Consider the following 23,143-nt stretch of genomic DNA (forward strand, 5'->3'; position numbering starts at 1 on the left):
AAATTATAAAGAAATAAAAAATTCCAAGAATTCCAGTCTGGGATTGTGAGGGATATAAATGATGGAACTCTAGAATTGTATGGTTTTATTTATATATAAATATATATATGTGTGTGTGTGTGTATAGATATATGTATATGTGTGTATACATATATAATTAAAAATACTTATTTAGGTATTTATATTATATAGATTATGTTACATATACTATATATTATAGAATATACAATAAATAATATGTTTCTATTATATATTATATATATTTACTATCATATAAATAGTAGATATATTATATATAAATATAAATATTATATATATATAAATATTATATATAAATATTATATATAATATATTATATATATTATAATTAATAAAATTAATTAATAAAATTTTAAAAATATTATCTATTATAAAATATATATATTTATATATATAAATTAATATTTTATTAATAAATAAAATTAATTAATAAAATTTTTAAAAATATTCTCTATTATAAAATATATAAATTTTAAATTTTTTTCCCCTAGAATTGCTATGCAAGAACTCTCCAATCCTTCAGAATATTCCCGTGGATTCTCTTCCTCCGTGTCCCTCTCGTTCCTGTGGATCAGAGCCTTTATTCCATCATTTTCCTGGAATATTTTTCACTGCTTTAAATCTTTCCCTGTCAGTGCCTGTGCTCTGAACTGGAATTGAACCAAAAATTGCCAAACCGGCCCCAAAATCAGCCTGAAATCTGAAATATTTCTCCCATTTCTCCTGGATGCTCCACAGCACACACGGCCTGGGCGGTCCAAAAAAGGGAATTTTATTTCAGCAATAAAACTTCGTGTTGGTTCCTTCCTTAGAGATGCTCTCGGGGGGCTGCACACCAGGCTGGAAACAAATCATAAATAATATTAATTTTATTCATATTAGCATTTTAATAGTATTAAATTCCTTAATAAAATGTATATATTTATAACAGATATTTAAATATTAATTTTATTAATGTTGATAATAATAATAATAGAACCTGGGAATTAATGATGCACCCACAAACAAAATAAAAATAAAAATAAAAATAAAAATAAAAATAAAAATAAAAATAAAAATAAAAATAAAAATAAAAATAAAAATAAAAATAAAAATAAAACCTGAAAGCGGCAGAACCTTAAAGCTCAGCTGCTCCCTGGGAGAACATTTCCCTTCTGGTTTTCCTTCTTCTGTCACATCTGAAAGGCTCCAACGCTGCAGTTACAGCTGCACACTGATGTCACTGCTAAAATTCTGTTAAAAAAAGAAAAATTGGTTAAAATCTCCACGTTCTAACAGCGACATTTGCCAAATTGGGGTTTGAAAGGAGCGGGAGAAGCTGATCCTCAAACCCACCTGGCGTGGAAGGAAAATACAATTAAAAGCTTTGGAGAGCACAGCTCAAGTCTTGTTTTTCTAAGTTAAACTGCTCAGTTCCCATTAAAAAATAATTTAAAAAAGAAATAATAATAATAATTAGTTCACACAACAATCAGCTCACACCTACAGAATCTGTGTAAAACACTCACACCCCAAGAGACAAAAAATGGAAAAATGGAAAGTATTTAAAAAGAGAAAAATGTGATAAACACCTGCATTAGTCATTAGCAGCCAATAAGCTCAGTTTCACTAATTAACTAATTAAAGCCATACACTGGACCCTCTAATACCATATAAAAATGAAAAATCCAAGGGCAGGACCCCAAATCCAAGGGCAGCAATCCCAAATCCAAGGGCAGAAACCCCAAATCCCCCGTCCCTGCCCCAAATCCCCCATCCTTACCCCAAATCCCCCATTCCTGCCCCAAATCCCCATCCCTGCCCCAAATCCCCCATTCCTGCCCCAAATCCCCCATCCCTGCCCCAAATCCCCCATTCCTGCCCCAAATCCCCCATCCTTACCCCAAATCCCCCATCCCTGCCCCAAATCCCCCATCCCTGCCCCAAATCCCCCATCCCTACCCCAAATCCCCCATCCTTACCCCAAATCACCTGCCTCTATTCCCCAGTGGGAATTCTCCTCCTCAGACATTCCCAGCTTTTCCAGGAGTGGCCCTTCCATGGAAACACAGAAATAAAATCCTCCAGCTCTGCCCTGTGTCCAAGATTTCACCTCATTTCCTGAGGAAAACGCCACATTTCTGTTAAAAACTGAATTATTGCATTAATTGATGCCTCAGGGGCTGGGCTGAAATGGAATTATTCTGCTCCAGGGCTGTGGGGTGAAGGGGAAATGAAAGAGGAGAAAACAGAGCAGGAGGTGAAGGGAAAGGAGAGGCTGAGGCAGCTCAGGTGGCACCTGGGGACAGGGACAGGGTGGCCTTGGTGACATTGGGGGGTTTTCCACCCTGAACCATTCCATGATCCATCATCCAGGGGCAGAATTGGGGTTCTCCCACACCCCACGGGGCTCTGGGCACCTCCTTCCCACCCCAATAAAATGAGGGCAGGGGGGGCTGGGAGTCCATCCCCAGCCACTTTAAATAAATAACACCACTTTAAATACTTTAAATTAAAACCAGCATTTTAAATACTATCACTTTAAATAACAGCACCTTAAATAACAACACTTCAAACAGCATCACTTTAAATAACACTGCTTTAAATATTACCACTCCAAGACATCACGTTAAATAATATCAGCTAAAGTAACACCACCTTTCAATAATATAACTTCAAAAAAAAAAAATCAGTCCCAAAATAAACAGTCCCAAAAAATGTCCTTCCAGAAAAAATGCCACTCCAGGAAAATATCACTCCAGAAAAACGCCACCTTAAATAATATCACTTCGAATAGTATTAACACCACCTGAAATAATACCAGTTTAAATAAAGTAATGTTTTAAAGCACCATTCCAGTGACATTTGCTCCCCTCGGAGGGGCCTGGGCTGTGCCAGGGCGGAGGAGGAGGAGGAGGAGGAGGAGGAGGAGGAGGAGGAGGAGGAGGAGGAGGAGGCAGAGGCAGCTCTGAGCCCCAAAACCCCAAATCCCCCTCCCCAAAGGCTGAAGGGTTTCACTGGGGTCTCCCAGGGGGAAATGCAGCCATGAGGGAATAAAACAAATCAAAACCCAACTTTTGAGTGGAGGAAGAAGCAAAGGGCTCTTTGGAATAAAACAAAAAGTTCTGTAGCAAAGGATGGGACAGTGGGGGGAGATTTTGGTGCCCCAATCCTGCACGGAGGTGAATTCAGAGCTCAGCTCCTACCCAGCCAGTCAGGAGAGGGAATTCAGGCTCCTCTCAATTCCAGCCTTTCCCTGGGAGTTTTCAGCTCTGGAGTTTAGGAACAATCTCACAGAATTATCTCAGTGCTGCTTCCATCCCACCCCCACTATGTGAATATTGTGCTTTTGAATTTCAGGCCGTGCCCCACCAGCTGTGAGCAAATAACACCAGAATTTTCAATTTTTTCTGCCATTTACAGAACTCCCCATTCCCTCTCCTTTCATGAGCAGAGGGACAGTCTGGAGTCACCAGGGGCACTCTCCCAGCAGGGAAAAAACAACTTTTAACTTCATCCAAGCTGTCCCACAGGGCTCCACGAGCTCTGGTTGTGCTGCTGAGCTCCCTCCACGACCCCTGGGAATGGAAACATTTCATTTCCATGGATAAGGAGCAATGCAGCAATCCCACAAACATCTGCACCTGCTGCTGAAATGGCCAAAAACCAGGAGAAACCAAAATCCAGCAGTGCAGAACCACAGGATGGATCCCTCACGCTCCCCAAGCCCTCAGACTTCCCTTGGAACCCCAAATTTCTGCTTTCAGCTCCTGCTTTTCCCTCTGGAATATCGGACCACAACCCATATCCAATATTTCTGACACTGGACACGCTGAGGCTTCAAGTTTGCACTGAAATGACCAAAAACCAGAAGGAAACAAAATCCAGCAGTGCAGAACCACAGAACGGGATCCCTCATGTTCCCCAAGCCCTCAGACTTCCCTTGGAAACCCAAATTTCTGCTCTCAGCTGCTGCTTTTCCCCCTGGGCTGTTCCCAGCTCCTGACACACGCTGTTATTTTAAACAAATTTCAATAAACTCCCCAAGTTGATGCAGTTGGAGGCCTGCAAATAAACGAGCTCATTAAGCACCACTGGCACTTAGCAGGATCTCTGGTGGCCAATCCCAGCTCGGGCAGGGCTGTAATTTATAACTTTGATGCCCATTTAATCTGCTCATAACCATCAATCCCTGATTTTTATTGCTCCGTTCTGCAGCCTGAGCAGAAATCCCGCTCCAATTAGGCCTCCCCCCCCCAAAGCAACCCTGACAAATAAATACTGAATTTAACACCCCACAGCACAATTCCCTGGGAGCCATTTCTTATTTCACAAACCCGAGAGCTGGGGCAGGAAGGGGTTTGTGATGCCAAAAGCTGCCCCAAAAAGGGCTGTGGGGGCAGGAGGTGCTCTGGGACATCCCAAAAGTCCCCCTCAGCAGGGTGGGAGAGCCCATGGAGCTGCAGCTGGCTCAGCAGGGAGATGGGATGGTTGGGAATGATGCATGGAGCAGGAAAATAAATCAGAGGGAGCCCATTAACACCTAATGATGCCAAGCTGCCATTAATTCATCCCCAGTGCCAGGAGCTGGAATCAGGATTTCCCCCTGGATGCCAGCCTGGCTCAGGGCTGGGATCTGCACCCACTGGGCATCAGTTCCTTTCTGCAGGGCTCCCCTGGAAAGGGCATTTCCCACTGAAGGTGGGTCAGGATCCAGGGGATTGTCCCAGGAAACGGGGAAGAACTTGGAACCAGCTCCCATTTTATTGTCCAAGAAGTCACTAAATATAGAGATGATCTTTAGGAGAGAAAACTCCCTTTGGCACCACCTGCCACTTCTGTTTCCCTGAAAAGACACACAAATCCTGGAATGCCCCGAGCTGGAAGGGACCCACAGGGAGCATCAAAGTCCATCTCCAGGACATCCCAACATTCCCAGCCTGTGCCTGAAAGCTTTGTCCAAATATTCCTGGAGCTCTGGAAGCCGTGGGACTGTGCCCGTTCCCTGGGAAAGAATGGAGCAGGAACATTTCCCTGCCAGGAAAGGCTGGAATGACATTTTATCTCATGTTTTTACACCAACACCCACACGACTTCCAGGGAGTTCTGAGCAGATGGAAGTTCAGCCTGGAATTGTTCAGAAACCATGGAAGGACCTTTGAGGATTGCTTTAGAGGGAAACACAGAGCTGCTGAGCTGAGAGTTGGACTTGATGACTTTAAAGATCTTTTCCAACTTTAATAACCCGGTAATTCCACAATTCTATCAAACTTTTCCAAGCCCTGGGATCCTGGGAGGTGCCAGGGATTGATCCCTGAGCCCAGGGCTTGGCCATCCCTGTTTGTGGCCAGGACAAGGCTCCCTCCATGAATTCCCTCCATGAATTCCCTCCATCCATCCATTAATTCCCTCCATGAATTCCATCCATCCATCTGTGAATTCCCTCCATGAATTCCATCCATCCATCCCTCCATGAATTCCATCCATCCATCCATCCATCCATCCATCCATCCATCCATCCATCCATCCATCCATCCATCCATCCATCCATCCATCCCTCCATCCATCCATCCCTCCATGAATTCCCTCCATCCATCCATGAATTCCATCCATCCATCCATGAATTCCCTCAATGAATTCCCTCCATGAATTCCATCCATCCATCCATGAATTCCATCCATGATTTCCATCCATCCATCTGTGAATTCCCTCCATCCTCTCCATGAATTCCATCCATCCCATCCATCCATCCATGAATTCCATCCATCCCATCCATCCCTGAATTCCCTCCATGAATTCCATCCATCCATGAATTCCCTCCATGAATTCCATCCATCCATCCAGGAATTCCATCCATCCATCCATCAATTCCCTCCATGAATTCCATCCATCCCTCCATGAATTCCATCCATCCCATCCATCCATCCATCAATTCCCTCCATGAATTCCATCCATCTGTGAATTCCCTCCATGAATTCCATCCATCCCTCCATGAATTCCATCCCTCCATGAATTCCATCCATGAATTCCCTCCATCCCATCATGAATTCCCTCCATCCCAGTGTCCATCCCACCCACAGATCCGTGTTTAACCCGTGCTCAGCCCCAGGGAACTTTGCTTCCCCAAACTCCAGCTTTGTTCCCAGCCAGGAAATGGGAATTCCTCCTGAATTCCGTCCTTCAGCCCTGGGAGAGCCTCAGAGCTCCCGACTCCTGCAGCTCCTCCCAGGGAATCTCTGGGGTGTCCATAAAAACCTCGGGCAGGGATCACACAGCTGCTGCATTGAATCCAAACTGTGTTTTCTGCCTGAAAAGCCCAAATGAATCCCCAGGAAAGCCCCACTTTGGGAATGTGAACCACCCCTGGCAGTGCCGTGCTCCGGGCTGGAAGGAGCTCCTGAATCCTTCTGGTTCACGGGGAGGCCAGCTGCTGCTCTGCCAGGGAATACTGCAGTGATGGATGCCCAGAGGATGTGCAGCTAATCAGCCTCTGCTCCTCAGGGCACTAATTGGGTTAAGCTCATCAACAAACCCTGCAGAGCAGCAGCCTGGGCAAAGGGAGAGCAGGAAATGCAGGAGGAAAGGAGAAAGGGAAAAATGATCCCGTGCAAAGGGAAAAATCCGAGTCTGTGGATTGTGCCCTTCATCTGGTACCTTTAAATGATTAAAGGGAATAGAAATGTCACAGGAGCGGGTGGATGTGGCATTATGGAAGTGCCATAATCCTGGCACGGTTTGGAGGGACCTTACAGGGACACCTCCCACTGCTCCAGCCCTGCCCGGCCTGGGCACTGCCAGGGATGGGAAATCCTGAGGGAAATCCATCCCAGCCCCAACCCACCCTCCCAGGGAAGATTCCTGCCCAACATCCATCTCACCCTGCCCTGGGCCACTCCCCTGGTCCAGCCCGAGTCCAGGACACCCCAAAATATGGGATGTGCTCCCTCTGCAGCCTCAAAACACCCCAGGCCATGGAGTGCCCCCAGCCAGCTCCTCTCTGCCCTCATTCCCTCTTTTACAGCCATTCCAGCAGGAAAGGGCTGGATTTGCTGCCCCTGCAGCAGAACAAAGCCCAGAATTCCAAATTCCAGCAGGAAAGGGCTGGATTTGCTGCCCCTGCAGCAGAACAGAGCCCAGAATTCCAAATTCCAGCAGGAAAGGGCTGGATTTGCTGCCCCTGCAGCAGAACAGAGCCCAGAATTCCAAATTCCAGCAGGAAAGGGCTGGATTTGCTGCCCCTGCAGCAGAACAGAGCCCAGAATTCCAAATTCCAGCAGAACCATCGAGAGATTTTTCCTGGAGCCAGCTCTGAATTAATATTGGCATTAGAGGCAATCCATTATCTATCACTGAATTCATGTCAGGGTCCATGGGCAGGGAAATCAATCCATGCAAATCAATCCATGCAAATCAATCCATGCAAATGAGGAGCTGCTGGATTTCCATGGAGTGCCACCTCTCCCCTCCACTTTTCCCTCAGCTTTTCCTGTGTGCATCCATCATTCCTGACACCTTTGCTGAGCTGGGATGTCCCCTCCAGCCTCACTACAAACTGCTTCCAGGGATTTGTTTAATCTAAAATCCTGGAAGTTTCCTGTAGGGAGCTCTTCTAAGCAATGCATTTTCTGATAGATTGGGAAGCCAAAGTTTGCTCTGGATTTCATCTTCATGGGGGGCCTGGAATGCAGATGGGCAACGAGGGACACCCCAAAAACCTCCTCTGGTCCAACAGATCCAAACTGATTTGTTCCTACTGCTACACTATAAAATAACCTCCAAAATCCATATCTAAAAATATCCAATAATATTAGAAATCCAGGTAATGCTCACCTGCAGACGTTCTGGGAATAAAGTCGGATGTTTAACAAAGTCCTGGAGTCTGGAGTTGAAGGAAATTCCATCAGGGTTTAGGGGACACCTGAGATGTCCCTGTGGGTCTGCCCCAGCCCTAAAGGAGCATTTCCCCCCCGCTGCCACCAGGCTGCTCCTTCCCTGAGCTTTGTTTGACACCTTAGCTCAGATCTGTGGGATTATGACAGATTCCATCCCATTCCAGCCCCTGCAGGGGTGTGGGGTGTGCCAGCTCCACCAGGGCTCCACTCCTGCCATTCCCAGCTGTGAGATTTGTAAACTCCTCAACAGCTCCATTAATTAAGGGCTAACCTCGATTGGGATCACTTGAGGAGCAGCCACAGCTGCAAGATCAAAATCCCAGGACAAGCAGGGGAAACAGAGCAGGAATTTTTTCCCTGCTCTTCCACCTTTGGTTTGAAGAACAGAGAGGTTCCAGCCCCAAATCCCAATAAAATGAGGAAGTTTTCTTCCAAAGCTCATCCTCCAAAAGCTCCCCAAGCCCACTCAGGAACACGTGGAACAAGCACAGAACCCCAGGATCCCTCCCAGCCCACAGAGTCCCAGCTGAGCCCCATCCCCACCCTGTCCCCAGCCCTGGGTGCCACCTCCAGGTGCCACCTCCAGGGATGGGCATCCAAACCTCCCTGGCAGTGCCAAGCCCTGAGCTCCCTTTCCATGGGGAATTCCTCCTGGTGTCCACCTGGAGCTCCCCTGGCCTCACCCACCTTGGGAAGAGATTCAGTCCATGGTTAGTGAGGGATTGAGGTGCTGCTCCCAAAGTTTGGGCTCTGTTCCATGGAATCCCAGATTGGTTTGGGCTGGAAGGAGCCCAAATTCCACCCAGCCATGGGCAGGGACTGCTCCCACCGCTCCAGGGAGCTCCAGGCCCGGCCCAGCCTGGCCCTGGGCACTGCCAGGGGTGGGCACCCGTGCCAGGACCGAGCCGTGCCAATCAGCACCAAACCAAACCACAGCCTGGAAGGTTTTTATCCCAATTTCCCAACATCCCGATGATTTATTTAAAAAATATGGATATTGATCTAGTACAGATATCCAACTGTGACGGACAAAAACTCTCTAACAGTTTAAAGTTAGAAAGTTTGTGTTTATTGTGTGTGGGACAGCTCCCAAATCCACACTGCAGCTTCCAGGTGATTACAGAGCCCTTTTATCCATCCAAGTGTTGAATACCCAAAATACAAATCCATATTCATCATTTTGGTACATCCCATTCCTCACTTCGTGTATTTGTTCCTTGAAATGGGAATCCAGCAAGTGAAACCAGAAGAGGAACTGAGGGTTGGAAATGCCAGCCTGGAGCTCCTCCCACCAAAACGTGTCAGAGCTCAAGAGAAGAAAAATTCAATTTAATTCTCTCCCTCCCCAAGGAAAAAAATCATCGAGCCAGCAGTGGGGGCAGCTTTGCCTTTGGATCCTCAAAGAGAAACTTCCCTCACAGTCTCCACCCTTCTCAGGGAAAAAAATGCCCCAACAACCCCCAAAGGCAAAACCAGAACCCTCAACAAGGAAAAACCACAGGTGCCAGCGTGCAGTGGAAGGTTTTATTTAAAAACACCCAAAATCCACAAGTCTAAAGGAAACCAGCCAGGCCAGCCAAGCCCTCAGGGCTGGGTCAGGGCCCAGCAAGGACCAGGAAAAACCAGCACAGCTCAGGGGGCAGGGAGGGCCCAGCTGCTGCTTTGCTTTCCCATTGTCCTTCAGAATCCACAACTTCCACCCTAAAAGTCCCTCAGGAAAATGAGATTTTTCCAGGGATATCAAAGAAACCTCCACTGCAAACACTCTTTTAAAACCAACTTTTAGACTGTGAGTTCTGCTTGAATTAAAAATATTAAATTAAGGATGTCCTACATCAAATGCAACATTTTTATTCTAAGACTCCTCTCTCTGCAGTCAAGCACAGGGCAGAGGCACACAGGGATTCCCTGGAGCCATCCCAGGAACATTCCCCATTCCTGGGGCTCCACAAACCTCCTGCTCCTGCCCTGTAAGGCAAGATCAGCTCCCTTCAGGGATAATTTATCCAATTACCTCGAGGAGTAATTAAAACAAAGCAAACTGCACTCTGCAGGAGCTCTGGGAGCTCCCTGCTCAGCACAGAGCCTCCCACTGAAACGCTGGGAAAATGAGGAGTTCCACCATGGAATTCAAGGCTTTTCCCTCTGGAAGCAAAAATCAGTTCTTGCTTTAACTCTTTTTATAGTTTTCAGTCATTAACTCCTAAAAATAAATCAGTTTGCACATTATTCAGGCTTGGAGAGGTTATTGCTGTTCCTGCCCTGGGAGAAATTCCAAGGTGAACACTTTTTGTGCTTCTGGAACTGGAGATTCCTCTGAAATATTCACCTGGCAGCTTTTCCTCTCAGAAAAAAACAAACCAGAGCAATAAAGGTGTCCAAGAGGAGAGGCTGGAAAAGCCCCACCTCCATCCAGGCTCACCCCTGCAATGTAAGGATTGAATTTTCCCATTTCACACCCAGAGATGAAATCCTGACTCAGCTACTCACGGAGTATTTGAGCCAGGATCTGGAGCAGGTACTCAGAGGTTCCACCAGAGCCACAGTTCCCCATCAGGATCTCTGCACTGCCCAGCAAGGAGGAGTTTTAGGCCATTTCTGAAATCTAGGATCTAGGCTTGCAGCAAAGCACGGAGCATCTGCTGGTGCTGGGCTCCTGGCCCAGGAAATTCACAGTATTCCTGCTTTTCCACAGGGCCAAGCTGCTATTTCAACACACTTCTGTGGGCCAGGGTGGAGAAACAGGAGGAGTAATGAGCTGGGAGCTGCAAAAAAATAAAATTAAGACATTCCTCAGCTTCTGAGGTGGGCCAGCCTCTGATTCCTTTCCTTCATTTGATTTTTAATTACTGGGAGATTTCCTTCTGAGAAAAATCCCAGGAACTTCCCTCAGAGGTGGAGCTGCTGGCTGTTAAAACCAGCCAAATTCTTTAAAAAAACCCCTAATTATTCTGGTTTTTAATTGTCTGTGAAATTGTTGGCGATACCTGAGCTCCAAGCTTGGACAGGTATTTATTCCTTAAACTAAAGGCATCAGCTTTTGGCAGCAATTTTGCCAAATCATCTTCGTTCTGCCTTCTGAGCCTCTCCTGCTCTTCTGCTCTGCAAAAGAAAAGTGGCAAAAAGGTGTTTGCCCTGAGGGAAAAGCCTGCCCAGCAGGGAATTATTGGAATAATATTTTAGTATTGTTATTTTAATAGCTAGGAAATGTTTTGGGGTATCAGGTGAACGACCCTGAGAGGTGCAGGGATCAATAATTCAGTGGAAAGAAAGAGAGAGGCTGATTTCTGCAGGTTCCTTTTATTTCATTCCAATATTTCAGTAGAAAGAGAAACCTTCTGGTTTTTCCCAGATTACAACGTGCTCAGGGAGCTTCTGTAACAACTTCTGTATCTATGAAACAAACTTTCATCCTTAAAAGAAACATTACAATACAAAGAGAATCGAGAAGGCAATAAAAGACCGCTCAGCAGTCTCAGAGTTCAGAAATCTACCCAAAAAAAAAAGTCCCTTGAGCATCTGTGGCTCTTTTTGCATTGTGCTGGAAGGACACAACCCCAAAGGTGTAAATACATTTAAAAAGTGGTTTTTGCACTGAGGCAGTGACAGAAGCAGCAGCAGGGAGCTGTTGGGAGCTCTGGGTGAGAACACAAAAATGATTTTGATCAGAAACTCCCCCCTGTGAGCACAGGGGGCCTGAGCTCAGCTCCACTCCAGGTCTGTGGGGTGGCACAGCTCAGCCAGGCCCTCAGCCCAGCAGGAAAAAAGGGAATTTTGGCATTGTTAGAGCAAAGCAGGAGCTGAGGCACTGCTGGAACCCCCAGGATCTTCCAGAGAGCTACAGAGCAACCTAAAATCTGCTTCTGGCAGCTGGGGAGGTGCTGGAGCTCCCACCTGGGATGGGCTTTGCTACTCAACTTTCCTTTCTGAAAGAAACAGGGGACAACAGTTACTGCAAACCCTGCCCTGGGGCAGCCAGATCCCACAGAACCCCTGGAATTGTTACACAGGGGTGACAAAATCTGGGCTGGCACATCCCAGATCCCACAGAACCCCTGGAATTGTTACACAGGGGTGACAAAACCTGGCTGGGACATCCCAGATCCCACAGAATCCCTGGAATTGTTACACAGGGGTGACAGAGATGGCACATCCCAAACACCCAAACCCCCTGGAATCACTGAATTGTTACATGTGGGTGACAAACACTGGGCTGGGGCATCCCAGATCCCACAAAATCCCTGGAATTGTCACACATGAGTGACAGACACTGGGCTGGGACAGCCTAACTCCCATCAATTCTGTGATTCAGGCTCAAACCACCACATTTTCTACCACACTTCAATTGTGAGACCTCTGGAATAAAGGAAAGCAGAGAGGAGAAGTGCCAGGGAAGGACACCTGGATAAGGCTGCCTCAAATATTGACTCACAGGAGGCAGGATATGAAATCCTAAAACACACTGAAGGTAAGAAAATAATTTCTCCAGTCTGATTTCTGTTGGATTTATCTGCTTGATCCCTTCAGGACAAGCAGTTCCCAAGGGCACTGACATTTGCTGGCTCTGTACTTACTCAGAAGCAGCTGCTTTTTGCAGTTTTGCCCTTTTCTTTGCAGACCAGTTGAGATCACCACCTGTAAGAGCAGCAATGAGCACTCTGAGACCTTTAAAATCGGGGTTTTGTGGCTTTGGTATGAAAATCCCCCCCAGGAGCTCTCAGAGCACTGAGAAAGCAGAAGGATGATTTTACAGAAGTAGAAAGTTAGGTAAGGAGAAGCTGCAAAGCCTCACCTGTGAGGTGATTCACAAAGTACAGCAGGACCACAGCAATCAGCGACACTGCAAAAGGAAAGGGACACTCTGAGCTGACAATAAATGAACAGGTTTAACCCACAGCCAAGATCTTCATGGCAGCTGTAACTCAGAGGAGTTTTCTGCTTTGGTAAATCTCCCTGTGCTCACAATTCAGAAAGGATTTTAATTTTAAACTTGTAATTTACACTTTAAAAGCATTATTCGTCTATTTTCACTCCATTTTTTAAACACTGGAGCTCTCCACACTTCAGGGAAACCCCAAGCACTTCACTGGCTGTGAGTTCATCCCAACACTGCCCAGCTGACACCTCTAGAAGAGGAATGATTTCTGTTTCCCAGGAAATATGAAGCCCAAGAGCCCCATGAAGCCTCCTGAGCCATTCCCAGCATGTTCCACACTCACAGCAAACACAGGCACTGAAGAAGACCTCCAGGAACAGGTATCCCCTGGTGTCCAGGATCATGCCAGCTGCTATGGCAATCACTGCCAGGCCCAGGTTCTGGATGGACTGCATGCTGGGGCAGAGCAGAACAGCAGTGATTGCTTTTCCCAGGAAAATGGATTTGCATTCCTCAGGAAAAGCCCTTCAGTGGTGCTGAGCCAGTGAGAGGTGGAGTTTCCCCCATTTCCCAGGGCTGGGGAAGGCAGGGCTGGGCTCTGCAGAGGTTCCTGTGCCTGTCCCAAACCCCCAGTGCCAGGGAGGCAGGAATTCCTGTGCCTGTCCCAAATCCCCAACCCCAGAGCAGGCAGGAATTCCTGTGCCTGTCCCAAATCCCAGCCCCAGGGAAGGCAGGAATTCCTGTGCCTGTCCCAACCCCACAGCCCCAGGGAGGCAGGAATTCCTGTGCCTGTCCCAGCCCCAGAGCAGGCAGGAATTCCTGTGCCTGTCCCAGCCCCAGAGCAGGCAGGAATTCCTGTGCCTGTCCCAAATCCCCAACCCCAGAGCAGGCAGGAATTCCTGTGCCTGTCCCAGCCAGGAGCAGGCAGGAATTCCTGTGCCTGTCCCAGCCAGGAGCAGGCAGGAATTCCTGTGCCTGTCCCAGCCAGGAGCAGGCTGGCTCTGCCCAGGTTCAGCTCCAGAGTGTCAGGGATCAGGGGCTGGCCTGGGGACCTTAAAGCTCACCCACATCCATGGCAGGGACACCTCCCACTGCCCCAGGGTCCTTGGGCACTGCCAGGGATCCAGGGGCAGCCACAGCTGCTCTGGGAATTCCACCCCAGCCCCCCCTCAGCCTCCCAGGGAACAATTCCCAATTCCCAATGTCCCAACTAAATCTCTCCCCCTTTAGTCCCAACCATTCCACCTTGTCCTGGCACTTCCTGCAGGCTCCCTCCACTGGAATTCCCAATTCCCAATTCCCTCCCCCTGGCAGTGGGACATTCCCAGTGTCCTGTCCCTCCATGCCTTGTCCCCAGCCCCTCCCAGGTGACCCCAAAGCTTCTCCCCCCTGCCCAGCTCCGACTGCCATGGGATACTCACAAGCCATAGGCAGTTCCCAGCTGGTGCTCGGGGACAACAAAGGCCACCATGGGCCACAGGGCACAGGCCAGCAGGGAATAGGCCACCCCCAGCAGGCACTGGGGACACAGGACAGCACACAGGGTCACCCCACAGCTCAGAACATCAATATATCCCCCTCCCCTTCTCCCACAAACGCTCTGGGCAATAAAATTCCAAATAAATATCCACGCTTGGAACGACCCCCCCAAAGTAAACTCTGTTAATTTAAATGAATTTCAGTCAAAGGGCCTGACTGAACAGCCAGAGCTGCACCTCACTGGAAAAATGCTGGAAAATCCAAGTTTTTCATCCCTGCCCCACTGGTGAGCACCATAATCCTCAGCTCCAAGCAAACATTTCAGGAAATCTGCCCTCAATGATGCAGATTTTTACTGAAGTTCACATCAGAGACAGTTTGAGTAATTGTAATAAACTTTACAAATAAATTAAAAGAATAATTTTTAGGAGAAAAGTGAGCAGTTTGAATAATAGTAATAAACTTCAGGAATAAACTAAAATAACAGTTTTTAGGAGAAAAGTGAGCAATTTGAATAATAGTAATAAACTTCAAGAATAAACTAAAAGACCAGTTTTTTAGGAGAAAAGTGATCAGTTTGAATAACAGTAATAAACTTCAGGAATAAACTAAAAGAACAATTTTTTAGGAGAAAAGTGAGCACCTGGCACAGGAATTTAGTAATGGAGTGAGGAACCTTTTCCACCTCACAACACACAGAATAATTCAGTGCCAACCCCATTGCTTATTTTATATTTATGAAATGAGTATTTGCTCTTTTATTTCTATTTATGTCTAAATCCCAGAAATAGGTATTTGCTATTTTATTTCTATTTAGGTCTAAATCCCAGATATAGATCTTTGCTATTTTATTTCTATTGAGCTCCAAACCCCAGAAATAACCTTTGCTGCTGTATTTCTCTTGAGGACTGAATTACCATGGCTATCCAGGGGTTCCAGAAGGTGAAGGCCAGCATGATGTGTGAGGCCAGCGTGGTGACCACAGCACACAGCACCCAGATGATGTTCTTGCCAACTTTATCCACCAGCAGGCCAAACACTGGGGACATGGGGGCTGAGATGATGTACACGATGCTGCCGCAGAGGGAAATTCAATATTTAACACCCCCAGAGTTCTTTGTTAACTCTGAGGCCAGAAGAAAAAAGCAACACCCCCCCCCCCCCCCCATAAAAATCCCAGTAATTTAGAATTTCCAAAAGGTTTGAGGACATGGAAGTGCTCAGCAGCCAAGGAAACAGTGACAGACTCAGGGCCATGCAGGTGATTTCTTGTGGGGTTTTACTGCTTTGGCCACATCACAAATTCATCCTCAAACCACCCAAATGGAGTTCCTTTAGTGTTGTTATTAAACTCCTTTTATCACTCACAAAAGAATCACTAAATATTAAAATAAAACCCTTCAGAGCTTTTTCTTTCCAGTGTGAACATCTGTTTTTAATAAAAAAACATATCCACGTTTCCCAGTTATCCTTTGGGTCGTGTGGAATTGTTTCTCCACCTAAATGCAGCTCACAGGAGATCCCAAATCTCTTCCCACCTGCCCAGAGCCCAAAAATACACCCTAAAACCTGGCACTGTTCCTTATTCAATCAACCACAATGTACCTGTTAATTGCACTGGCTTCTTGAGGGGAAAATTGGAATTTTTCAATAAAGAAAACCCTGAAGGAAGGAAAAGAACTTATTTAGGAAAATGCAGACTTGAAGGATGTGAAATCAAAATGAAGTTAGACAAAGACATGAGAAGCTCATTTACAAAAATATTAAATAGAGCTTTGACAGAAACATCACAGATTCTCATTTAGAATTTATTTAGGAGTTTGCCACCAGACTCCATAGATTTTAATTTAAGGATCATTCAAATTCTACTTTGGGGAGCACATAAAAAGTCCATAACCAAAATTTAACCCAAATAATGAGGTATTGGGCTGTAAATATGGAAGGAATCCTACAGGACCCCAGATTCCACCCCATGTTTTAAACCTGCATCAGGAAATCAAACATCCCTCATGCTCCTGAGCTCTGACAACTCAGAGCAGGAATTCCCACAGAATGTGAAGTTTTTAAGCATTTCGGTGAAAAGCTTGGCCAAATTCCAAGGGAATGGCTGGAAAAGTGAGTGGCACTTACTTCCCAAGGCCAATGAAAGGGAAAACTGCAGCGTAGTAACAGACACAGATGACAAAGATGAGCCACAAGGACAGGGAGAAATCCTTCACATCTGTCAGCTTGATCACTTCTCCTGCACAGGGAGACACAGCCTGGCTTCAGTCAGGGCGAGCAAACCTGGAGCCATCCCCACTGCAGAACATCCAGCTGATCCCAAATCCCTCCTAAAGCACAGCCCTGCTTGGAGAGTAAAGGTCCCTTCCACCCCAAACTAATCTGGGATTCCACTGGATCTGAAATTAAGTTTATTTTTCATTGGGCTGAGCTGTCCCACGTGGAGAACTCAACTCACCACACACTGACAGGGAGGAGCTCCATGGTTCTGCACCCCTGCTAAAGGAAATCAACTCCAAAAAAAAGCACAGAACCCACAGCACAAACTGGTGCAAACTTTGGTTTTTATAAATAAAGCAGCTGGCAGTGCACCTGCCTGTTGAGCTGGTGTTTAAAGCTAAAACTCCATGTAAAAATGAGCTAAAAATTATGATTAGAAGTGTGACCAAGTTAAGCAGCAGGCCCAGAAGTAGCTGAAATGCAAACCTGCCTGGTGCAGGGCAGCTGGAAGGGTCTGCCCCAGCACTCACCTGTTTTGCCCTGCTCTTTACACAGCAGCTTCTCTGCTCTCCTGTCCAGGTAAGCCAGGATTAAAGCACAGCTCAGTGAGAAGAGGCAGGTGACCCCACCTGAGGAAGGCAACACCACACAGTCAGCTGACAACTGGAGCAGCAATTTGGTTTTCCAGCCCAATTAAAGCAGTTTTTGCTGGACACCTCAGGTACACCAAGTTTACCACCACAACTCAAGGGTTCAGGTGTAAAACAGAACCTGACACGTGGCACACAGCTGCCTTGGAGCACAGAATGTACATGGATTTATTTCATTTAAAACATCACCATCACTCCCCTCAGCTCCTCATCTGCCCCTTGCAGGAACAGAAACAAACCTGGCCTTATTCCCAACACCAAAATCTCCGTGCCCATTGCTCTGAGGGAAGGGAACACACCCCAAAATTGTTCAAATTTCCCTTTTGCAATCAGATAACCACAGGCAAGCTTTGACACTCCTCAGAAAACTTTTCAAGCCTGTCCTTTGCTCAGAGGATGTGAAATATTTCACCTCCACAAGACACAAACCTGAATCTGGCAGCCCCAAAATGCCACAGCATTTCAGAAGCTGCAGTAACCTGAGAGAAAATGAGAACGTGATACAAAAAGTGTTGGAATTTCTCTTCCTAAGCTCAAACAGAGCTGTGCTGCTTTTAAGTGGTGAAAAAATGCTCTTGATTAATAAATGCTTTTCAGTGATTAATAAACCATGAACACACACCCAGGTGACACCAAGCCAGAACATCACTGACCTATGAGCAGAGCCAGGCCGAGGGTGCTGGGACCAGCGTAGCCCAGGAGGTCCTGAACTCTGGAGTAGATCCAGCCCATAATATTCATGTTCACCGTGCTTCCCTAGGCACAACAGAGCCATGTGAAGCACCCAGCATTTCCCAGCTCCAGGGATACACCAGGAGTGTTGATTATTAAAATGCCACCCAGGGAACAGCAGGAGAAAGGATCCAAGTGATTCCAGGCTGGGCTGGTAACAAATTCATCAACAACAAGGATGTGACATCACAAACTGAAATTTATCCGAGGCTGCAAGAGTTTTCACTTAGTCTTGTTCTGATTTTTAAGTGTTAAGTTTTCTTTTATAGTTCTTTTAAAAGTTTTAAAGTTCTCATAAAACTTCTTTCGCCTTCTGATAATGTTTCCATATTTGAGAGTCAGAGCTCCCACACAATTTCATCTATAAATAGAATAGTTTACACATTTCTCTGTGGGTGGAGAGAAATGATTGATTGATCTTTGGATCAGTGTGGTTGGAGAGGTGGTAATTCCATCCTCCAATCCACGGTCACCTTTGGAATTCTATAAATACCAGCTGTTTGAATAAAACTGGGTCTTTTCTCTTTTGAACTTCCCAAGCTTCTGTGTGCTCATTTTATGTCCAACAGTGACACATGAGAAGTGCATAAACCCACATGCAGGAGCTCATAAACTGAGGTGAATTTAACCAAAGAGGATTCCCAGCTGACAGGCACCAGGAAAAATCCCCTTTTCCCCTTTTTCTGCCCCCAGAGAAGGATCCATGGCTGCAGCCCCAGGGCTGCCACCACGGTGAACATCCCCCAGCCCCACCACAGCTCCAGCAGGGTTAAAAACCCCCAGAAGGAGCCCTAAAAGGAGGAGCACAGCCCCTCTCTCCGTGCACTGGTGCAAACTCACAATCCTGGCCATGCTGAGCTGCAATCCAAACACCAGGTTCAGCTCCTTGCCCTTGAACCAGCTCACTGCATAGGTGTTCTGGGCCACCGCCAAGGACTCGCCACCAATCCTGGAAAACAAACACAGCATCTCCAAAGCAGCAGGAAAAGCAAAAAGGGCCTTGGCAGGAGCACAGTTCCAGAGAAAACTGCAGATTTTAGTGCATATCCATATATACAGGGCAACAGAAATCAAAGATTCAACAATGGAAGTGCAGGGATTGAAGAATAATTGGTGGCTCCAGAGGTTTTGATTCAGCAACACCTGAAGTCCTGGTTTTGGTTTTCTAACTAAGCTACACAAGGAAAAGAACTGGAGATCTTGCATTCCTCAGCTTCAGAGGTCTCAGAATGCAGCAGTTTTGGCTCCAAGTGGCAGCACTTTTCTAGGAGAGCTTTCTAGGGTTATTTTTGTAGTTTTCTAGATGGCCTTACCTCAAAGAGCACAAATCTGCCCTTCCAGACTCACCCAAATATGAATCTGCCCACTTCCATCAGCCAGAACGTATTGAACAGCGCTCCCAGAGCAAAAACCACCTGCACAGGAGCAAAGGAAAATGGCAATTGTGCATTTCAGGCATGCAACAAAGCAGGACTGACTGAAAACAGCAACAAAAGTGCTTTTCCCTTCCCACATCCAATCCCTGCTCTGTTTGGGTTTTGCTGCCTCTGCTGTTCAGCATCTCCAGCCTGGCCCACCTGGGACTGTGTCAGCCACACGCAATTTCACATCAAACAGATAAAAACGTGGATCATTCCCACAGTTTCAGCCATTCCAAGGCATGTAAAAAACGTGGATCCTTCCCACAGTTTCAGCCATTCCAAGGCATATAAAAAACGTGGATCCTTCCCATAGTTTCAGCCATTCCAAGGCATGTAAAAAACGTGGATCATTCCCAGTTTCAGCCATTCCAAGGCATATAAAAAACGTGGATCATTCCCAGTTTCAGCCATTCCAAGGCATACAAAAAACGTGGATCCTTCCCACAGTTTCAGCCATTCCAAGGCATGTAAAAAAGTGGATCCTTCCCAGTTTCAGCCATTCCAAGGCATACAAAAAACGTGGATCCTTCCCACAGTTTCAGCCATTCCAAGGCATACAAAAAACGTGGATCCTTCCCACAGTTTCAGCCATTCCAAGGCTCCCCTGCCCAGGCTCTCCCACTGCAGCTCTCACTGCCTCAGGTGAAACACAAACTCCAGACCTTCCCTCCCTCCCTGGACTCACCTGCCCCACACACACGAAGCTGCTGAATATGATAGTGCCCAACCTGCAAAGAGAATAAAATCACTTTGTGCACAGCCAGAATCCTTTTTTATTCCCCGACAAAATGCTATTTTAGATCTGCACAGGGAAACGAGGGGAGAGGCGGGTGGGCAATCAAAAGGTCTGAGTAATAAACTGTTCAGCGCAAGGATTCCCGTAGAGAACAGGTAGTACAAGGTGTTGTTTCTGAAACAAATTTAAGTAAATTGTTTAATTTATTTAAATATTTAAATTATTTAAATTATAAATTTATATTATTTAAAGCATATTATTTTATTTTAATTATATTTATATATAATATAAATATATAGCTATAGTTATTATATAATATATAGATTTCTATTTATTATACAATATAAATATGTATATTTATATGATATAATAAACTTATTTCTTCTTATTATACAAAATATATTATATTTCTTATATAAATAAAATATATTTATTATTAAATTCAATATTTAACAGTAAATTTAACAATTAAAAATATAAATTAATAAAGCTAATATTTATTTAATATTAAATTATATTAAATTTATTATATAATTAATAAATATATCTAATACTTATTATATAATAAATTTATTTATTTTTATTATGTAATAAAGATAAATAATAGTGTAATATATAAATAATTAATATAATTATATAAAAGTAATAAATATATTGATTATATAGTATTATTTATATTTATTACATTTCTATAATCCAATTATAAACATATATTATAAATATAATTGCAATTATATTTCTTTTAATTATAATTATTATTTAAATTTATTTATATTATTTATATTATATCAAATTATATTATTTATATTATTTTAATTATTCATATTATTTAAATTATATTAAACTACTTAAACTATTTAACTAAAAATTATTTAAATTATAAATTTTCAAACTATACTGTTTGAAAATCCTAACCTGTATAGGGGGGGAATCCTGAGGAGGTTTATTACAAGCCTGAATGTAAAGTTTCTATGATGTAAAGTCCCAAGCTGAGCTGCAGCTGCAGATCACGGCTGTGGGCACTCACAGGACCCTGAACCCCAAACACTCACCGGACCCCGAACCCCAAACACTCACCGGACCCCAACACGGACCCCCAAACTCACCGGACCCCGAAGACTCTGTCGATGAGGAAGCCCCCGAAGAAGCAGAGCACCACGTTGGGCCAGGAGTACCAGGCATAGAGAGCCATGAACTGGGCCGTGTTCACCTTCATGTCCTGCACACACACACACACACACAGTGCTGAGCTGGCTGCAGGGCACACCAGCCAGGAGCACCAGAAAACGGCATTTGCTGTAAGGCACTGAATTCCTCAGGGGCTGGCAGGGAAGGAATTCTTCTGTTCCAAGCCCAGGGACACCTTCCACTATCCCAGGGTGCTCCAAATGGGCAGTGCCAGGGACCCAGGAACAGTCACAGCTGCTTTGGGCACTGCCAGGGACCCAGGAACAGCCACAGCTGCTTTGGGCACTGCCAGGGACCCAGGAACAGTCACAGCTGCTTTGGGCACTGCCAGGGATCTGGGGCAGTCACAGCTGCACTGGGCACTGTCAGGGACTCAGGGCAGCCACAGCTGCTTTGGGCACTGCCAGGGACCCAGGAACAGCCACAGCTGTTTTGGGCACTGCCAGGGATCCGCGGGCCTGTCCACCTCCCAAGGAACAATTCCTGCCCAAATCCCAAATGCCATCTCCCCCGTGCCGGCGGGCAGCCCTTCCCCGCTGTCCCCTCAGCCCATGCCCACACAGAACCTCACCCTCCGTGTTTTATAACGCGTTCTGACAGGGACTCACCCGCTGGACCTGCGTCTGCAGAGCGGCCGGGTTGTCGTAGCAGAAGTAGCTGCCTGCAGGGAGAAGGAGCCGCCTCAGGGCTGTGTCCCGGCCCTCACACCCCACACACCCCCCACCCCTCACGGGCCCGTCCCGCACCGAATCCCAGGAAGCACATGAGGGCCAGGACGAGCAGGCGGTGCGGGAGGCGGCGGGGGTCGCAGGCGGCGGGCAGGGCGCGGGGAGGGCCCGGGGAGCCGCCGCCGCCGCCGCCCTCAGCGCCCTCAGCGCCATCGGGGCCCAGCAGCGCCCGCTGCTCCTCCGCCATCGCGGCCGCCCACGTGACCGCCCGACACGTGACATTCACGGCACGTGACCCGTTGCCATGGCAGCGGCGGGCCCGGCCTGCCACGGCCCCTCATGGAAACGGGAGCGCGAAATAAATGCTAAAAACACAGAAACTGGGAAAAACGAGCTGCACTTTCCTTGTGCGAAAAATGCATATTTTATATTGGCTTTTCGCTAATATCGCAATGAATGTTATATGTGTAATGTTAGAAAGTTGTGCTGTATGAATTCTCTTAAGTAGTGTGTTAAATATAGTTTTAGTTCTAACATAATGTTAAAATAAAGACTATGGATGTGGGGGGAGTTTTTTTTTTTTAGGATGAGATACTCACTTTGAGGAACACCTAAATCTTCCAAAGGAGAGGAATTTATGGCTTCTTATCAGAAGAAGTGAATTTCTTCAGGCCTTGCTCAGACTCAAAGAGGCTGTAGGGATTAAAGGAAACAGTTGAGATACAACAGACAGAGTTTCTTGTTTAGAATAGAATGTATGCATAGCCATGAAGGATTTATGAACATGCAACAAGTGTATTGTTTTAAGGTTATTCCTTTGTTCACAAGTCATGCTTTTCTGACTTAGTGTCCCAGAGCATCCAGATGTCTGTAATTTTTTGCTTTTTATTGTCTTGTAATTGTCCTAACTCTAAACTTTATTACTCTAATTATATTATTATTTTTATAACCATTTTATTATTATTAAACTTTAAAACTGTTAAAAACCAAGTGATTGGCGTTTTTGACATTTGACAGGTGCCCTCAGCCTGTGGCCATTGGGTGTTATCCCATCCCAGCAGGATTTTAACACAAGCACACTGATACCAGCTATTGCACTAATTTAATTAAACAGAAATAAAAACTGTATCTTTATAGCAAACTTACTTTAACACCACACATAAAATCCATTGTAATATTCGTGAAAAGCCAACATTGTAATTTGTATCTGTAATAGAAATGGAGGTGGAAATGGAAGGGGGGAATAGAAAGGGGGGGAAT

General features: G+C 45.8%; 1 protein-coding gene across 15 annotated transcripts; it reads right to left on the bottom strand.

Moving 5' to 3' along the window:
- Positions 1-532: 532 nt before the first annotated feature.
- MFSD1 (major facilitator superfamily domain containing 1) lies at positions 533-22,175 on the bottom strand. 15 transcript variants are annotated; one of them, XR_005981438.2, is made up of 20 exons: positions 21,962-22,175; positions 21,824-21,876; positions 21,134-21,246; positions 19,977-20,019; positions 19,218-19,285; positions 18,711-18,819; positions 17,792-17,894; positions 17,019-17,117; positions 16,396-16,507; positions 15,871-15,927; positions 15,183-15,339; positions 14,208-14,305; positions 13,130-13,242; positions 12,703-12,750; positions 12,485-12,545; positions 10,898-11,012; positions 10,401-10,675; positions 2,001-2,073; positions 1,156-1,272; positions 789-879 (listed from the first exon to the last, which is right to left on the bottom strand). XR_005981438.2 is itself a non-coding variant. In XM_030280044.4 (17 exons), the coding sequence occupies exons 1-17, from the start codon at positions 22,128-22,130 to the stop codon at positions 10,616-10,618; spliced, it is 1,578 nt and encodes a 525-aa protein (XP_030135904.4). In that variant the 5' UTR covers positions 22,131-22,175; the 3' UTR covers positions 9,421-10,615. The 15 variants fall into 15 exon arrangements, 4 of the variants coding, with proteins under 4 accessions (XP_030135904.4, XP_030135905.4, XP_030135906.4 ...); XR_012057482.1 differs by having other exon boundaries at positions 2,001-2,113; XR_012057481.1 differs by having other exon boundaries at positions 2,001-2,139.
- Positions 22,176-23,143: the final 968 nt, after the last annotated feature.

Source organism: Taeniopygia guttata, chromosome 9 (assembly GCF_048771995.1).
Source record: "Taeniopygia guttata chromosome 9, bTaeGut7.mat, whole genome shotgun sequence".
In the NCBI taxonomy this organism is placed as follows: domain Eukaryota; kingdom Metazoa; phylum Chordata; class Aves; order Passeriformes; family Estrildidae; genus Taeniopygia; species Taeniopygia guttata.

Coding starts and splice junctions, on each gene's coding strand:
- MFSD1 (XM_030280044.4), bottom strand. CDS start 22,130: ATGGCGGAGGAGCAGCGGGCGCTGCTGGGCCCCGATGGCGCTGAGGGC. Junction 21,877..21,961: donor CATGTGCTTCCTGGGATTCG/GTGCGGGACGGG, acceptor TTCTCCCTGCAG/GCAGCTACTTCTGCTACGAC. Junction 12,751..13,129: donor CTTCAGTGCCTGTGTTTGCT/GTGAGTGTGGAA, acceptor TTCCTTTTGCAG/TGTCGCTGATTGCTGTGGTC.